This window comes from Sceloporus undulatus, chromosome 1 (assembly GCF_019175285.1).
Source record: "Sceloporus undulatus isolate JIND9_A2432 ecotype Alabama chromosome 1, SceUnd_v1.1, whole genome shotgun sequence".
In the NCBI taxonomy this organism is placed as follows: domain Eukaryota; kingdom Metazoa; phylum Chordata; class Lepidosauria; order Squamata; family Phrynosomatidae; genus Sceloporus; species Sceloporus undulatus.
The window spans coordinates 269,645,651-269,665,999 of record NC_056522.1 but is presented as its reverse complement, the minus strand read 5'-3'; the positions used below and the strand labels follow the sequence as shown (position 1 = coordinate 269,665,999).

At 39.4% G+C, this 20,349-nt stretch overlaps 1 protein-coding gene across 1 annotated transcript in view; it reads right to left on the bottom strand.

Moving 5' to 3' along the window:
- KCNQ1 (potassium voltage-gated channel subfamily Q member 1) overlaps positions 1-20,349 on the bottom strand; it is a 462,809-nt gene that overhangs the window by 354,675 nt on the left and 87,785 nt on the right. Inside the window, exon 2 of the mRNA XM_042445270.1 lies at positions 17,257-17,347. Within this exon, the coding sequence (XP_042301204.1) occupies positions 17,257-17,347 (91 nt within the window). The remainder of the gene's footprint in view (positions 1-17,256; positions 17,348-20,349) is intronic.

The following is a 20,349-nucleotide window of genomic DNA, read 5'->3' as shown; positions in this document are numbered from 1 at the left end:
GAAATTTTGAAATTAATTTATATTTTACATAATACATCCATACAATTTCATACAAATAAAATTGAGAAAAAGAGAAGGAACACCTAAACGAAAAAAAGTACCAACGCCTATTATATCATAAGCATTATAATTTATGGTGTGCTTTATGCCAGATGCCACACTTCAACCCCCCTCCCTCAGTTGTTACTTTATTATTTGGGAGGATAGAACATCCAGAGATTTATTAGTTTACTGAAATACAGTAAGATATATTTTCCCAGGGGCAAAAAGCCTGCTGGCAACACCAACCATATTGGTGTCCAGCCCCCAGGGATGGGGGAAGGCACCACGCAGATGGGAAATGGCTGGGGAAAAAGACCAAGAAAGCCTTGAAGGAAGAGAGCCTAAAGCTACTGCAGCAACACTCAAGTCTGGGTCCCAGATGCTTCAATGTGATCGTAGTGGCATCACTCTTAAATTAGCTGATACCAAGTGACAGATAGATTATATTGTCTAATGCTCAATATCTAATTGTCTTACAGCAATTTAATGGCACAATAGGCTAAACTAAATTTAAATAAATCTGGAGGGAAAATACCCAGCCAACAGTGTTTTAAGTCTTTTAAAATCTAATGGCTCACTTGAAAAATATGTATACATTACTTAGGACTGTATTACTACTTTATTGACTGAACTGGAAACTGATTTCTTAAATGTTCTTTTCTTTTCAGATGAACAATAGGTGGAGGGGGGAAACGTTTACATACTGAAGCCTTTACTTTAGATTTCTTTTCTGATTATTCTTGGTAAAATCAGCACAGTATAAAAGCATTTCTTTTTTTAAAAAAGTTTTAAAAAGTGAAATACACAGATTCCCAGATTATTTTTGCCACACATGTTTATAGTTTGACCAAAGTAGCAAAGAATACTGTTCAATCAACATGTTCTTCACTGTACAAACTTTTTTAAAAAATCTAAAACAGTTTAGAGTCTTCTAGGAATCTGGTGACTGGGGAGGCAGATTATCTGATGACTCACCAAGGAAGATGGGGAAGAAAGGCCATTTACAGCCACTCAGTTTATTTTTGTAAGTGCTGTATTTCCTGTTAGGAACAAAGGGAAGTAATTTATACTGTAATCATTGAAGAAATAGAAATAGTAAAAGAATTCTCATACCTGGGATCAAACACTGATAGAAATGGGGACTGCAGTCAGTAAATCAGAAGATTAAGAATGAAGAGGGCAGCCATGAAAGAAAAGATTCTAAAATGCAAAAAATATACAACTGGGTACAAAAGTTAGAATCATACAAGCCAACGTATTCCCTATTACCCTGTATGGATATGAGAGCTGGACAGTTAAGAAAGATGATAGGAAGAAAATCAATTTATTTGTGATTTGGTGCTGGAAAAGAAGGTTGAGGATCCTGTGGACAGCCATAAGGACAAAAAAATGGGTCCTAGAGCAGATCAAGTCGGAAACCTCCCTGGAAGCCAAGATGACCAAACTCAGGCTGTCATACTTCTCCCATTATGAAAAGGGAGTACTTATTGGAAAATAAAATAATGCTGGGGAAGGTTGTGGGAAGAAGAAAGAGAAGAAGGTCATATGCCAGATGGATGGACTCTGTTATGGGCATGGGCTTGCAGGAAATAAGCAGAGCAGCAAAGGATAGAGGGTCTTGGAGATGTCTCATCCATAGGGTCGCCATGGGTTGAGATGGATTTGAGGACAGTTAACAACAACAAAGACCCTATTGGTCCATTTAACTCAGTGTTATCCAACTCAATACTGACTCATACCCTCCAGCTATCCCAATTTGGCAGGGACAGTCTTCATTAATTCTGTCATTCCATTTTTTTTCATCTACTTTTAAAATTTTGCACTTCCTACTCTCCTCCTCCCACTCTCCCCCTTTGTTCTCAGCTTACTTCAATTGGTTGCAAGATGACTTCAATGTGCAAAAGTAATTAGCACTGAGTTAACTAAGTAGGGGAGGAAAAAAGAGGAAGGGAAAGAGTACTGTTCTCCCCAGTAGGCTCAGTCAAAAGCAAACTGCTGCAGCCTCTCCTAGCTGGTGTATTTTTCCTTATTAATAACGTTTGCTCTATTCACCTCAAACTGATGTTGCTTGTCCTGGTTTTGATCTGTGAAATATTGGAAAGTATGCTATCTCATACTGGTTCTCCAGACTCCTTTCTAGCCATATCTGAACAGTGCTTGGAACTGAAGACAAGACTTTTAGAGTACATTCCACCAATAAATGATAGGTCTTGGTCTGTTTCCACACAAAGGCTATTTAAGGACTGTAGAGGTTGCTGTTCCACAGTCTGCTAGTGGTGGAAAAGAGACAGCAGTTCTTAGATGTGTGAAAACCCAGAGGGAAAAGAAATCAACAGAAATGTGAGGGATAGTTTGAATCCCCCCCCCAGCCTCCCTTTGACAAAATAAAGAAATAGAAAAAATATCTATAAAAGATTTTATTTTATGATGAGCAAAAAGTTTAAGACAAGCTGTCTTTGGTGTGGCAGAGATGCACCGAATGCACCATGCTGGCGGCATACTAGGGTTAAGGGACCACGCAGCAACCACACAGTCCCTAACCCTAGTACAGTGTGGTGCCATAACAATGGCGTCACCCCTGTGTATATGGGCACTGGCATTGTTATGTGACAGACGCACAGCGTCCGCACATCGCACTGTGCTTGTGATGTCATGAGTGCGCCAATGGCATCATAATGGCGGCGTGAAAAGAACCTGCTTTTTGCGGGTTCTTTTTCCGCCAGCGGGAAGCTGCGTGGTTTGGTGGCTGTGGCTTCCCTCTGGTGGAAAAAAGGCTGCCACTGCTCCGCACATTAAAGAAGGTATGTACCGGGCCTTAAACATATTGCATATATTACTACTCTTATTTCTCTAACATTATTTATAACTACATACAGGACTTGGTATTGGAAAGGAACTTTCAGATCTTGTAAAGTGTGCAATATCTATTGGGTATTTGGTCCAAGAATACATTGCAGGATTCTACCATGCATAAAATAATAATAATAATAATAATAATAATAATAATAATAATAATAATAATAAACTTAATTTCTATACCGCCTTTCCTGTAGATCAAACATAGGGTGCATCTACAATGTAACATAGGGTGCATCTACAATGTAGAAATAATGCAATTTGATAGCATTTTGCCATGGCTCCATCCTAGAGAATCCTAGGTTTGTAGTTTAATGAAGCATCAGTGCAGTCTGGCACAGAAGGCTAAAGACCTTGGAAAACTATAAATCCCAGGGTTCTATAGGAGAGAACTACAGCACTCAAAGTGGAATCAGACTGCATTATGTAGATACACCATGGCAAGGCCTTTGCGTTGCATAGCCTCTGATTCTTGCTATTCATTTGCTTCAGATTCCTCCATCATCTGTACCGTGTGAAAAATTCTGGTGCGTGTTTGAAAATACACCAAATTAAAAAAAAAAACACAGACATGCAATGGACCATCTGAATAGACACATGAAACATACCTTAGTCTGGCTAAAACTTCAGTTTTAGCTATCTATAAAGAGGTCAAAAATGAAGGATCAGAAGAAGCAGAAAGTTCTGACAGGGATAGGTGAGAAAATGACTCAGATTTAAAAAAATATTTTTTCCTAGCATCTTGGAATTTCTCTTGCAACAAAAATTTAGAACAGTGAAAAGTAAATTCAATTAGTTATTTTGTAACAATGGCCCTTTCCAAACGGGACTTTTAGTACATACTGTGTACATACTAGGGTTGCCTGGGGGAGTCTCTTTCAGATGCCCCCAACCCTAGTATGTACACAGCACGTACAAAATGGCGGCGCCCATTCTACATGGGTGCCGCCATTGGGACGTCACAATCGCACTGCCTCCAAACGGAGCGTCATGGACGTGACGTCCTGTTGCTGTGGAAGGGCGCCTGTAGCGCCCTTTCCATGGCACAGGAAGGAGCTCCATTTTGCAGCTTCTTCCAAGTTTTGTGTCACTGGCGTAGCCTTTACATGGCTGTGCCAGCGACACAAAGGAGAAAGGGGCTGAGTGGCCCCTTTCTCCTTTCCCCGCCGCCGTCGGGGTGTCCTTGGGGCTTGAAGCCCCAAGGACACCCCTTTCCAGGCCGCAGGGAAGTGGAAAGGGGCGAGTACAGGCCGCCTCAAAGGGGCGGTCTGTAAACCGCCAATATTTGGTAACAAATATTTTGGATTTTGGGAATATTTTGGATTTTGAATATGGGAGACTCAACCTGTATCTTTATTCTTTGTATTAAATATATCCATGTAAATACTTCCCAACTTGCCAGCTTCTAAGGACATAATGGTTTGTCAACATCTTTATCTATTTCCCTATTCTTATAAACCTTGTAAATGTCTTATTATGTAAGTCATTGTAGGCTGCTTCCCTACAGCTCCTTCTTACTGTACGTAATACGAATGTTTTAATAGGATATACAACAGCATTTATTTATATTTCCATTTAGAATCATAGATTCATACAGGTGGAAGAGACCACAAGGGCCATCCAGTCCAACCCCCTGCCATGCAGGAACTCTCAATCAAGGCATCCTTGACAGATGGCAATACAGCCTCTGTTTAAAGACCTACAGGGAAGGCGATCCCACTAAACTCCGAGGGAGCGTGTTCCATTGTCAAACAGCCCTTACTGTCAGGAAGCTGCTCCTAATGTTGAGGTGGAATCTCTTTTCCTGTAGCTTGCATCCATTGTTCTGGGTCCTGTTCTCTGGAGCAGCAGAAAAGCTTGCTCCCTCAATATGACATCCCTTCAAATATTTAAACAGGGCTATCATATCACCTCTTAACCTCTTAACCTCTTTTCCAGGCTAAACTGCTTTTTCTCTTATGGCCCTCCAAGCACTCTGTGCTGTCAAGCTCTGTTCTAGAGTCTTGGGAATTTTCCAGAGAAGATCTGGAGGGAAAATTGTGGTGAAATGGGTTGATGAAAGGAAGAAGAAGAAAAAATTCTGTTGTACTGGTGGGTGTCCTCCTACACACAGTTGGATTGAACAATATAGCATTAATTAAGTAAGATGCTATGATAAAGAACCGCACACTTAAAACATGCAGCAAAACTATAAAATCCAGCACACCTTGAAAACCAAAACAAACTTGGGAGATGTAACAGGTTTTACTAGTGCTTTAAAAATTCCAGATGAGCATGAACTGATCAACCACAGAAGCTCGATAAAACAGGGCTATCCTTGGAGGAGGAGGACTTTTGTGAGGTACTGGGAGTAGCTAAAGATAAGCTGCTATATTTATTATGCCATCATCACTACTAGTAATGTAACTATTGGGCAACTATAGCCAGAAGATCATTGTCTACCATGATCAGCCCACATGAAATGGTGGGTTTCATTGGCTGCATCTGCAATGCAGAAATAATCAAGATTGACACCATCCCTTAATGCTATGGAATTCTGGGGAGTGTAATTTTGTGAGACATTTAGCCTACTTTGTCAGAGAGCTCTGGTGCCACAACAAACTACAGTTCCCAAAATTGCATTGAGCCATGGCAGTTAAAGTGGCGTTAAACTGGATTATTGTGCAAGATGTCTAGTAGTGACATCCAGGTAGTAAACAATCAATTGTGGACAGGGAGCGATCAGGCAGACCCAGCAACATCAGGGACTGCCTGAAGGAAGAGGCTCCTCCCTCTTGTAACTGTCATCTTGGCCTCAGAGGAAGCGATCAGGCAGACCCAGCAACATCAGGGACTGCCTGAAGTACGAGACTTCTCCCTCCTTTAACTGTCACCTTGTATTTGTATTGTATTCAATTTTTACTGTACACCAGTATGATCATTGCGGAATAGCGGTCTATAAATAAAACATATTATTATTATTATGTTTGAGCTTAATCTCTGCATTTTAGGCAGGGGTGCCCCATAATCTGGGCAGAGGGGGAATACAATTAATCGTACTGTTGAATGAGCTCCCCCCACTTTTTTATTACAAGCCAGTGATGCTTTGGGTACTGGGGAGCATTGTGGCACTATATGAGGTAGTGCCACAACGCACAGCTAAACTTGTAGTAAGTGAGTTGACATAGTCATCAAGAGAGTTAAAAAATTGACTTCCAGTTGCAGAAGTGAGGCAGTGGGCAGGTTGGGACGGAGCTCATCCTGAAAACCCAGGCCAGACAAAGCATTCCTCAAAACTAACAGAGCTACTAACAGACCTCCACTTGGGGAAAAGTAGACTGTGATATGGGGGGGGGGGGAATTAAAAACAGGCAAATTGCAAATATTGAAATAATCTTTGTGGGTAAAAAGTAGTACTGAATAGGGCAACACCAACTTCAAGTAGCAAAGTTTGTGTTCTACTACAGTACATAACTTGCTGGATCAAAACACTTACAATGCCATTTATGAACAGCCATGATTGGGACAAGATTACTGTCACATGGCAAAGTGTGACATTTACCTGTAAGCTGATATGTTGCTATAAATATTTACCAATGTTAAGAGTTTTCTAGTTTTTAAAAAAAGGGTTTTGTTGTTTTTTTTGTGTGTGGTTTTTTTTTACATATTCTGGCAGGATTTTTTCCAAATTTTATGTCAATCTCTTTTAGGTCCACCCTCCGTAATGAAAAATGACAACAAAAAATCCACACAGACTGAACAGTGAAGAGAGTTACTTTTATAAGACTGAAAAATTAATGACAAATTCAAGTTTAACAGCATAAAAGTAACAGATAAAAAGTAATTCAGTGATATCAGTAATTCACATTCAGTCATTTTCTATGTTCTGCCTACAGCATGTCTGACTCACACATCATTGCTACCACTGATGTTTTAGAAAACTCCATCTGTGTATACATAATGGGATTTTCTTGTGAGGCCATAAATTAATGTGCTATTCCTCTTGTCTTTTGAGGGGGAATAGGCATAACGAAATTGTAATTGGAGATGCAGTGCTAAATGGATGCCACTTGGGATTACAGAAATTTTGAGGCTGGGGAGGAAGAGTATAAATTGGAAAAATTGGGGAAGGAAAAAAACCCTAATATCTATTGCATATGCGTACTCGTGTATGAATCTAAACATTTTAGTCAAAAAATGATCAAAGAACCTGAGTTGACATATCTACAAGCCAGTGTAAGTTCTGTATTTTAACTCCTATTTAAAAAGGAACCATGCCCTGGTGAAAGGCAAGAGTGTAATCTGTCCTGGAAGCACTGAGCCTCAACCCCATCCCACAACCACACACTCATCCGTCCTGCCTTTAGTGTGAACACAGTGATGTCTGCTTGAATTTGGTAAGTTCTTTTGCCTCATTTTCCATTGTTTCATCCTTTAAATCCTTTACTACGTGCCCCTAAGTTTTACCCTTCACCTATCCTCAGATCATATCTAAATCCATAACTTTGCCCCTAAAACCTGTCCTTGTTTTATATGTGAGGTCAACTTAGGCCCTGTATAGACCAGCTTGAAAAGCCACCCTGGGAGCAGAGTCAGGGCATTGCATCCGGATGACACACACCCCGACTTCGCTTTCAGGGCACCATGATGCCACGCACTGCTCCATGTGCCGTGCGCCATCATAATGCTCCTCTGACGCTTCATCCATATGACACAGCACCAAAGGAGCATCATATAGCAGCGCCAATGCAGCTATAGTGCCCTTCTGAGGGCACAAAAAGGAGCCACTTGAAAGGCCAGATAGGGGCCCTGATCTGGCTAGGAAATTGGCACTATCCTGCTGCCAATTTGGGGCAGTCTGTCAAGCCCCATAGATGAGCATATATGGTACACACACAAACATACACAGCTAAGGTTGCTGTTCGCACATCAAGGTGAAATGAAAGGATTGTTCCTTCTTAGTTATTTACGGAGATGGGATAAGGAACATTTAATCAAGCCTACATGCTTCTAGCCAGAAGGTGGATGCAGAGCAGAGTAGAGGTGAGCCCTGGCAATACAACAACAATCTGGAGAGTCAGTTAAACCTTGCAAACTGCTGCTTTCATAGCTGAGCTCAGAGTTCAGAGCCCTTTCTTCTTTCATGGAGATGAACCCACCAAAACCAGAGAGTCTATACCTTTATCTCCTGCCTAGAGATAATCCATAAAAACTGGAGACTCAGAGCCAGACCCTAAGATCTTGCAACCTTATACAGTGCATCAATAGGATTCTGACCTATCTTTCCTTTGTAACCTCTGATCTTGCTCCCAAAATTGCAAAAATAAATTTGAGCTATCATAACAACATCCTCATAAATCTAACAATGTTATGTATATAAAAAACAATACTAATATATGCATTTTACATATTGGAAATTAAGACATTTAAATATATGCATTTCACAGGCTTTTGAAAGCCCATCCATCAGTATTCACTGCAGTAATGCAATTATAGCACACCTGCAATTTCAGACTCTATTTCCGCACCAAGGGCCACTTAAAGCAATTCAATAGCTACCAGCAAATGACAGCTGGCAAACCCAAACCTTCCTCCAGTAGTCTATCATATGCAATCAATTGCAAACAGAGCATCAGCAGGTTCATCTCATTATTTCCTGGCTAATTCCCCCAGGGAAAACAATTTTAAAAAATCAGCCCTCCACTTTGAGTCAGGATGCTGTAATACCCACCCTAGCCTCTCAATTCCTTTCTCCTCTCATTTTCATCAGTTCACTACACTGCTTTGGCTTTTCAGCTTGATATCCGTTATGTTATGTCAGCTGTTACATTACGCTTAAGACAATAGACCCCAGCTGGCTGAGGTCAGATGTAAAAACAAGGACCTAACAAAGCCTGGGCCCTCCAGTTATATTGAAATTGAGATACACACTGAATGTAGCACTTAATGACAAACTACTTCCCAGACTTTTTGGACAAGACATAAAGGAAACACCTGTCACAGCAAGTGTTACATGCTAATCCTGATAAGTTTAAAAATCCTACTCTGTGCTCAATTCTGCTATCTGTCTATGTTTTCAATAGAATTAAGCTTTCCTCTCCCCTCCTCAACAAGAGAAAAATTATATAATAAGAATTTGAAATCTACATAAACATTCTTACTGAGACACTCTGCAAAACAAAAAAATTGCTATTGCACATTTAACTGCAAATGGTTATTAAAATTCATATAGCTGGCAGGATTTCTTCAAGGAGAAACAAAATATATGAATTTCAGAGTTCTACATTGAGAAAGTTTAGACAAATAATGTATATTTAAGTAAATATTCTTCCCCACTGAATAAAGATAATTTCGAGCAGATAGATTACATCTGTATCAACAGATGTCACATTCAAATATAGACCCATTGTTTCGTTTATGGCAACATTCCTTCTTAAAAATTCAATATTCTTAATCATTAGATATTAATTCCCCATTAAGAGCTCAAATACCTCTGCAAAAGATTTAGTTGCTACGTAGAACTTTTCAAAAGAATGAAATTCCTCACAGAACTCAAAAAGCATTCTCAATAAATGTCAATAGAAAACTCAGTTTGAAAGCTCAGTTTCAGTTTGAACATTGCAATCTGTACAATTTAGAGCAGGGTTGGGCATTGTGTGGCCTGTGGGCTACATGCAGCCCAGGCTGCATGAAGGGATCTAGTGTGGCTTTTGTCTTGCTACCAGATCTCCAGATGTTCCTAAAACCCCAAAATGCCAAAAACATTTTTAAATTTGAAAATAGACTCCAGCATGCATATACATGCACGCGTGCGCGCGCGCACACACACACACACAAAACACATTTTATCCCATAAATGCTACGAGTCAAAAACAGGTCACCAATATCCAGGATGTCCCCATCCCTGATACAAGTTCATCTTCCCTTATCATTCTGCCCAGTGCGTACCACCAACTGTTCTTCCATCTGAATAATGGAAAGGATTTTCTTTTCTTTTTCCACCAACAGATAATCTCCACCCATTCATTTTCATTTGCCAACAATGACATTAGCATTGGTGGTAGATTTTTTTTTGGGGGGGGGAGGTATGGAAGTCCACAGATGCTCCATTACAGTCATTACAGTGAGATTATCCATGTCATATCATATAGGCCATGAAGCCACCAGCAGATGGTAACAACCATTTGGCACCACTGGTCTGTGCTGGATTCCAATCTGTCACTTTAGAGGGTTCTGGCCAGAGCCACTCATTACAGAGCCCCATATACAGTTAGACTTACGTATTTATTCATTTTAATCCTTTACTTCCTTTTTTAATACAAAAACTCAAGCAGAAGGTTATTGTAAAGAGGAAAGTGAGTTTCTAATGCGATACACTTTTACTACAGTATTTTCATTAAGAAGTAAGGTGTAGCATACATTCTTACTGACTTATTTATTAATAATTTTAAATATTGGTATTTCTTTTATTTTATTTTAATCTTGTACTCTATCTTCCATTGACTCAGGGCAGCCTATGCATATCCTTTGCCATTTCATCCTCACAGGAACCCTGTGAAGTGGGTTAGGCTGAGAGATGGTCACTCAGTAAACTTCATGGTGGACAACCAGGGAATTTAACTTGTCCCCTTAGGCCTATTCCAACACTCTAACCACTACATCAAAATGTATATGGCTGCTTTTTACTCAGGTAGCTTTGATGGCCCAATATTAGGGTGATTTTCACAATGAAGGCCTTAATGAGAAATACAGTTATGAGGAAGCTTTGAAAGAGCTAACTGAGCACTGCAGGAGGGATATAAACACTCTGGATAGGAGTTGTTTTATACAGGTACTGTCTGCCACCTTTCTTCATCCTCTGTCCTCCTGAACCTGACAGCCTTACCAAGACACTATAAAATTCAAATCCTACAAATATTGTTATACAAGAATTACTCTTTATAATTTCACTGTAGAGCACTTTTGTCTTGATTGCTTGATTTTTAAAAAACACAATAGTGATGAAAATTTGCTGTGTAGCCATTTAAATTTAACCTATATTCTATGTGCTTTACTATACAGTTCAACACTGCCCCCTAAAGATTGTGCACATGAAAACTTCCTTCCCTGTGCCTATTTGTTGCTTAAATACAACACATACAAAGTACATGTGGAGTGGATTTTAAGTAAATATTATTAGATGCTTATTTTGCTATTACACAGACTTCCACCACCCTGTTTGCTTTGTATTACTAACATTTCCCCTAAACTATCTTTCTTTTTTTCAATATTATGTCCTAGTAGTCTCATTGCATACTCTTCTTCTACAACAGTATTTTCTGAAAATCAGTACCTGCTGGGAGATTTTTAAACAGAATATTTTATTTTTGTTCATGTTGCACTTATTAAACGAGAGTAAAATGGTGACTCCATTTTCTAACTGAAATACGTGATCCAGGATCAATGTTCTCAAAAGCCACTGAAAAACAGAGAAGAAGTACAGTAAAACAGTTTACTTGTTGAGAGTTGCTCCTAATGGATGACCAGCACCAGTCCTGTACCCAAATTGGACCTCAGCCCATACTAGATGGATCAAGGTAGTAACTCTATTAAGGTATTTAGGAAGTGTATTAAATCAGAAGTGCAGATGGCAGAGGGGCAAGGCTAGCATACTCCCCTATTTCCATGTTGATTTAACACACTTCCTAAATAACTTAGTAGGGTTACTACCTTGATCCGTCTAGAATGGGTTGAGGTCCAATTTCTCAGTGGCTTTTGATAACATTGATCCTGGGTCACCTATTTCAGTTAGAAAATGGAGTCACCATTTTACTGTCATTTGGCTCTTACTTATGGAGTTGTTTCCAGAGAAAAGATATGCCTGTGCTACAACACCCCAGTATGTGAACTGTGAGATGATACAGGCCACTATCTTGCCCCTCCCAGTGCTATTTAACATCTATCTGAATCTGCTGGGGCACAGCATCATCAATATATTGATATATAGCTCCATCCAACGGAATCCTAGGAGCTGTAGTTTTATAAGGTCTTTAGCGTTCTCTATCAAAGAGTACTAGTGCCTCATAAAACTACAAATCCCCAGATTCTGTAGGATGGAGCCATAGCAGTTAAAGTGGTGTCAAACTGCTTTATTTCTGTAGTACCGATGAAACCCTCATGTCTAGTGCACCTTTCCACATCAAGATCAGTGGACAGTAAATGTGGAGAATTTTTGAGGCCTTCTGGAAACTAAGCTGTTCAAACAAACCTTCTCTGGTTTGCAAAACTGATTGTGATGTTGCTCTGTGTATTATTTTAATTTACACTGTATTTACATGTGTTTTAGCTGTGATTTTATGTATTTTCTATATAAATCACTTGGTAATAACATTAGATTAAATGCTATACAAGTATCAGAAATAAACAGATAAACACTTTAGTTCATTTTTAAAAATGAAATGTTGCAGATTGATATCAAAGATTACAATACAGAAGAGAGACATATTATTGTTGATTCCCTCTCTGGTAAATGGAAGGATGGACAAATAATATGAGACAGAGTAGAAACGCTCCAAAGATTCAACCCACCAACTTCATACAATTGTCTCCTAACAAAATACATTAATAGTAAAGCAACTAGTAAAGTAAATCTGCAAGAACCTGTCACATGTTTTAAATCAAAATGATGATTATGATGATTTGTTCCAGTATAAGCATGAATTAAGTCTGAAGAGAGGAAAAGTAATCCACCACATGTGATGTTGCACATAGATTATATATTGCTTGCAAAAATGTACCCTTATAATTCTGGGACCAAAACTGACAACAATATGAGATTCCTGAGAGAAAATGGCTTTTTCAGACACTCTGAATATCCCTCTGTGCGTTAGAATGTTTAATCCACTTGGATCATGTGCTTGGGTTTTCTTAGATCATGCTGAGATAACAACATTCTGCCATGTCCAGGCACCATAAAAACTTGCTTATGAAAATAAAAGAAAAAAATATAGTTTCACAAGGGGAATACATCTGTGAATTTACTTTTTCCATCGTTTAAATACTGAACTCTCAGAAACAATTATTATTCAAATAAGCTTTATTCCATTTATGAGTCATGGCCCAGACTCTCTTACACTAATATCTTAAACATGCCAAGTGTACATATACTCTGCAGCATGATGATCCATTCATAGGTTTGGCTTCAACATCAGTTTATGTTGAATAATTTCCAGCACAAGATTGAGAGCCAAAATCCTTCTGGCAGCACCACCTAGTGGAACTAAATTAATCCTACAGCCTCTTGTCAATCTCAGAACTGGGCCGGGGTGGGGGGGGGGGGAGAGATTAAGAAGTCATTACTTATGAAGCTTCATGATTACAGAACTGTGGTTGCATGTCAATCAAAATTAAGCACTCTGAAATCTTATTGATTAAATGAGCTAGACTAAGGTATGTTCTTAATTCTCCCATTGAAATAATTCATTAAATAATTGATTAACTTTAGTTGTTTTGTGTCCCAGGTATTTTCAAGAATCTTCATTAACCTTTAGTGACTTCCAAATACTTAATTATTTTTCTTGTCAGCAGGGAAAATCTTATTTATTGTTTTAAACATTACACTAATCCTTACTATAAAACAAGGGTGCTCAACTCTTGGGAGTTAGGAGGTCTCATTACCCCCAACTTTTTGCCTCGAAATGACCTCTAGGAGGCTTAGGGGCAATTTCACCATGTTTGGAGAGATGGGTCTTGGGCCACTTTAGCCTCAAAAGAAATCATTTTTTACAAGTGGAAGTGATCCAGAAGGATAAACAACATGGACAACTCCCCCACCCCTCCTTTTGCAAGCTATATGAGGCATTTAGGGGCAAACAATCCAAAGAAGTTGGATCCTGGGCAGGATCTGAAGACCACACTTTCCTCACCCCTGTTTTAAAAGAAACCACAAGCAGTCGGCACACCAGAGCTACTCTTCCATGCAAAAAATTGTTAATCAGACAAACAATATATAATCGTTCAAACAATGTTCTTTATCATTAGTTTTGGGCATATTTGTTTATTTATTCTGGTCTTGTTAGATATGAGTTCTTGAATTTGAGACCCTTCTCTCTTGTGTTGGTTGAGAAGAACAGTTACATCAGTTTATGTATTTTTAGAGATGTTACAGAAGGAGGTTTTCAGTAACTCCATGCACAGTGCTCTTGTACCAGGGGTGGAAAAAGCAGCTTCCAAGCTCCCAGGTGCACCTCTATCTCCTCAGCCACTGTTCAGCTGTAGATGTACACCTGGACACACTTCAGCTTTGTTCACATCTGAAGAGTAGGTGAAGGAAGGCTTTACACTGGGGTGGGGGTTATTCCTTCTTTAACTGGGTACACAAAGGCAGCCAGAACACACCTAAATGTCCCCCAGAACTGAATGGTGGCCAGCAGGGTGGAGCTCTGTACAAGATTCTCCTGGCTGCTATTGCACACCAACTAAAGGAGCTGGAAAGGAAAGGACGCCTTCTACCCCAGCAATGTAATTCTTCACTAAGTTTCTTCTCAAATGACACAATAAGTAAATTTAGCAATTGTCTTTCCACAGCAATAAAATCTTTGAAAACCATACAGTAAAATGGTTTTCTATACAGTAAAATGTAGGGAAATGGCGTCCCTTATATAAAAGGGCAAAATCAAGAGTTGCTTTTTGGAATGCTTTTTTTTTGGGGGGGGGGGGGTGTATTTTCAAGCCATGGATGATTGAATCTGGATACAGAATAGATGACCAGCTGTAGATATGTTTTCTGGCAGAAAATGCTATTTCCTGTGTAAAGCACCACATGCAAATTTTGCTCAGAATAAGTAATAAACGGTAGAGACTTACATTAGTCATGGATTCTTCTCATTAAGAGTTTCTCAACCCTTGAAAAGCATGTTTTAAAAATATATTTTCAAATATTCTTTCCATCCCTACTCCACCCAGGACAACCAACACAAATGGGTTAGCAGAGATTTTCACTCTGCCAGCATTCTGTTGGACCATGGATTTTGGTTCAAGTGTTTGTCTTCTTCCATTGTGAAAGCAATGTAGTATGACCTCCAGGTGTGATAGTGGCCAACTGATATTTCTCTGATGGGGCTCTGTAAGGGTGAGAGTGACAGCCACCTTGATCTGCTAATGGAATCCATTCCCAGCCTCACTGTGAATGTGTCTAATCTCTTTTCTGATGAAAACAGAAGAGCATATTCCTGCTTGCTCATCCAGTGCATGTAACAGTTCACTACTAGGCTTATACAAAAATTCAGTTTCAGCAAGTGGTAATAAACAAAGACAGCAAACCTTGTACAAACTGAATCTGAAAAGACTTTAAAAACATTGGCCCTACTGAACATATTAACTGTGAAAGCTGAGTCTCTGGGGAAAAAAGGAGGTTAAGGTTTTGCCAACATTAAATATTAATATACACACAATGGGGAATTCCCAACATGAAAAAAGCAACTGCAGGATTAAGTGCCCAAAGAATAGCCACTCAAATAAAATATGCATGCTGGTTTGCCCCAAGAAATTGAGTCAAGTAAGGCAATACCATTAACTCCTGATGAAATGCTAGTTAGGAATAGAATGACTGGGCTGTTGGTGTGCCTATCAGGAGGCATTTCATAAACATCAAGCAGTTTACTTCAAAGAATGCAAAATTTTCTACTGAACACACTTGTATCTGAATGCTCAGATGCTAAGCAAACAAGAGACCATTAGAATTGTTGTATTGGTCAGGACCAATGGATACATTCTGAGGTTTTAAAAAATACACACCATAAATAAATGCATATATAAACTAGCAGATTGCTTTATAACTATATATATATATATATATATATATATATATATATATAGAGAGAGAGAGAGAGAGAGAGAGAGAGAGAGAATGTATAAACTATCAAAGGAAAATCTGCCCATAAAGGGAGCACAAAACAAGAATAGCAGTGGGTTTGATCATATGAAAATGAGTTTCCAATTTGACTGAATCATGCAACAGAATACCTCTCTCAAATTGGATGCTTTGAGGATGTAAGGCACTGTAAGTACTCTTCCAAGGCATGTGGTCATGCAAGAATGATAACCCCAAATTTCTGCAGATATTAGAGCAGGGGTGAACAACTTGGGTTCCTAGATTTCAAGGTCCAGCCCCTTGTCTCCAGTCCTCAGGGCAAAGGGGAGAAATCCCAGGGTGAAAGTACTGTCTTATAAAGTATTGTAGATGTATTTTTCTCAGTTGTTAGATTTCATGTTTTTGTATTTGAATGATGTACTCTGTCTATCTGTGGTAATACTTAACGTCTCACGTATGTTACATGCCTCTTGTAATATTGCCCTTGTAACAAGCACAGTCCATTGTGACATTACAAATGATTATCTCTTGATCTCTGGGATAATTCTGATCTTGCAATCTGACAGGCAACTGTCAGGGGATGGAGGGCTGGGTTGACTCCCTGCAGGACCTGGGAGCCCTGCAGCTTACTCTTGTAACTGAAACCCTCTCTCCCTCCCTCTAAAATGCTCCTTACACTCACTACACCCTAACTGGGAATCAGGCAGCCCTACAGATGTTGGCAGATAGCATGGCCCAGCAGACATAGTTAGCAGAGTCAAGAGTGAGAAATGTTGGGAGTTGCAATCCAGCAACATGCACAAGGCCACACAACCTCCATCTCTGTCCCAGAGTGTGTAGGGTAATTGTGCCATGTTTCTGGGCCTCAGTGACAGTAGCAGGTCTGAGAAAGGCCTTTTAAAGCCAGGAAATAGACAAGATGTCAACTTCAAGGCTTTATCTGGGTGTTAAAAGAGTTGATTAAGGTAAAAATCATGCCAAAATTGCCCCCCTACACACACTTACGTAGCATGGGGGACCTTTTTAGTTTTAAAATAGTTTAGATTCCATGTTATACTGCTTTGATATGTTAGCAAATCAGAAGGATTCAAATATATTACTTTTAAAAAATAAGATTCCTAACTTCGGGGCTCAACAGACCGGTGTTATATGTTGGCATGGGGGTGGAGTGAGGGCATGGCATACAAACGTCGGCTACCCCAATTCCACTCCCATGCTGCCTGCTTGACCAGATGGCAGGCAGCATCATGCCACATCCTCAGCGCAGCCTTTGCATGTGCTGCGCTGAAGAAGCAGCAAAAAGCCACTGCTGCCACAGCTAGAATATCCTTTCCATGGTACAAAAAAGAGCCACTTTTTACAGCTTCTTTTTGTGCTGTGGGCCGCAGCTGCAGTTGCCACAGCCCCGATCCGGCAAAGAAAGAGGTGGCTGAAGGCCACTCCAAAGGGGTGGTCTGTTGAGCCCCTACGTCTTCCAAGGAAATATACATAAAATCATATCTATGTTAAGTAAATATTCATATTCATACCATCCAAAATAACGTCCCTGTGGCCAGAGCTGCGTATTGATCAATCGTGGAAAGCACACTGAATATAAGGCAGACCAGCACTATGAGGAAGCTGTGAAGAAACAAAACAAAATTTAAAATCACAAACATATTTCCTTGAAAAGCTATCTGTTATGACAGAAAGTAAGGGCAAGAAACTGTTGTTGTTGTTGTTGTTGTTGTTGTTGTGTTTTTTAAAAGAGAACTTTCAGTCCTCCAGTGCTGAGATAACCATGACAGGAAATGAAGGTTGTTGTTCATTAGGAGAGGAGCTTGGAGGGTATCAGGAATCTAATTCAAGATTCTATGGCAAGGGTAGGAAGCATGTATCCCTCCAGATGTGGGAATGTAACTCCCAGCATTCCCTGATTTTGGTTACTCTTGATTAATGTTGCAGTCCAACAACCTCTGGAGAGCTGCAGTAAATCCTCTCTGGCTCTATGACTATTTTTATTATGACATTATTATTATTATTATTATTATTATTATTATTATTTAATATATATCCCATATTTCTCCCAATATGAAAACCAAAGCAGTTTACAGCATAAAATTAAAACAAACTACAGTAAAACAATATATGATATAAAGGGTTTTTTAAAAAAGCATTAAGTAAACAATTCTATTAAACATTTAAAACAGCTAGAGTGCAATGTAGGGTATGGAATTTTTTTTCATAATTTGGAAGAACTTTGTTAAAGGGGTATTGGAAGACTGGCCCAAATCTATGTTTATGGTGCTAACACAGCTTAGGAAGTGGATGTCCATGCAATATTCCTAAGTGAATGAAGAATTGCATGAGTAAACAAATGCCTGGTTCTAAATTCTACTTTCCAGCCCAACTACTAGTGCTGGGTTAATAAAGAGGTGCTCAAATTAATTTTGACAAACCTTTGAATGACAATTATTATTAATCCACCACAAAAGTGCTGCATGGCACTAGCAAGGCCTGTTTTTTGCCCCACACAAGTAATTAAGCTGCAGCAACTCATAGGCATACATAGATGCTACATAGCCTGGTATGCATGGCACTTATCAGGCAGCACCAGTTCACTAGCCATGCTATTGGCTTGAAGCTCCTAGAGGAAAGTTGTTGCAACTATTCCAGCTGGCTAAAGTATGCCAGAAGGTATTATTCAGCTTATGTGATTGGGCTATTTTGATTCGAAATATGCTAGAAATTTGCTAATGCTCAGACAATAAGACCAGTCCAGATGCAATAACTTTGTACATTATGTCCCAATTTTGTTCTCATCTGTTTATTTGTTCAGAACAGAAGCATTATTGTGGATGTGAAGTCAAAGGCTGAAGATGCAAGCCACAGATGCAGGCGAAATGTCAGGAATAAATTCTTCTAGAACACAGCCACATAGCCCCCAAAACTTATAAAAAACTATCATTGTAAATGTTTAAGAAAATATATGCTTAAACAAATGCCCCCCCCCCCCCCTCTGTGAAAAGGATTTCCTGAAACAGCTCTAAGCAATGGAACATCTTTGTACTTTTTATGAAAACAAAAAAGAAGATGCACAAACAGGATGCATGTGTGTGCCAAGAATTAACTGAGGATAATTGTCATGTTGCACGACCTATTTTCAGTTTAGCTTCAATGCTCAGATAGATGGACTGACATGCTCCTGATCCACTACAGACTTTATAGTTGTTGCATCAATTATGTAAATAAGGTTGTACAGTAATTCTTCACTAAGTTTCTTCTAGAAGGAAGTAATCAGTAATTCCAGCAATTTTCTTCCCATTGCAAGAAAATGTTCAAAAATCAGACCACTTTGGAATTAATTTCTGCAAAATTGCATGTGGTTGTTTTATGCAGAAAATAGGCATTTTATGTATATAAAATACTATTTCTATGCAAAATATTAATTCCTGTTGTTTTCTGAGCAGAAAATGCTGTTTTCTGCATTAAACACATATTAATTTTGTATAGATTAAGTCCTGATCTGCGAAGATTCTCATCCACCCAGGATTCTTCTTGTCAAGGTTTGTAATGTTTTTCAACCATTTTTCAAATATTATTAAATAGTCTTTCCAAACATCTAGTTCATTAGCAGCAAGGAGGCCTTACCCCTCACATTCACACCACGATGCCCAACTGCTGGGATGACATGCAAACACACAGCGCACAGATAGCTGGACACAGAGCAGTTTTGGAGCCACAGACAGTTGTTGCTACCTACTTTTGGGCCACCCACTATAACTGACCACCAGATGGCAGCAAGTCAATACTATCTGAATTTTCTTCATGACTTAAAGGAAGACAAATGGGGCAAAAAAACCAATTACTTTTTCATCTTAAATGTATCTGAAAATCATAGACCAGTGATGGTGAACCTAAGGCACACGTGCCAGAGGTGGCACTCAGAGCCCTCTCTGTGGGCACACATGCTGTCACACTAGCATAGAGTTTGCCAGAGTTTCTTACTAGAAAGCCAGAGGGATGTGGCACTTTTCAATAAATAAGTGGGGTCTGGGTTGGAGTTCAGGCACTCGGTCTGTAAAAGATTCACCATCACTGTCATAGTCCATACCAAAGTAATGAAGTAACCATAAAAAAAACCATTTACCAGAAAAACCTAATAGTGCAATGCAGGAGGAGAGCCTATTTCTTTTCCTAAAAAGAGAACTGTACCCCTAATATTTGTTATGACCAACTGGTGATGAACCATGTAGCATACCCTCCAAAATTCCATAAATGGAAACTGGGATATGTATGACAAAGCAACATCAGACTATGAACAACATGGCAAAAGTGATTAATGAGGAAGAATACAGAAACTAGAAGCTATAGCAGGGCACAGATACATTGGCTGTACAGATACACTGGCAGATGGTAATGCTGGGAGACAGCTGCTCTTCTAAAAGAGAATTAAAATTTGGCATCCCTCAGGGCACCATTCTGTCTCCCACGCTATTTAACATTTACATGAAGCAGCTGGGCAGGATCATCCAGAGACATGGGGTGGGGTGTTATCAGTACGCTGATTACACCCAAATATACTTCTCTATGGTGGCATTCCCACTGGCCTAAAACGTGGATTAGGATGCGAATTAAGGGGG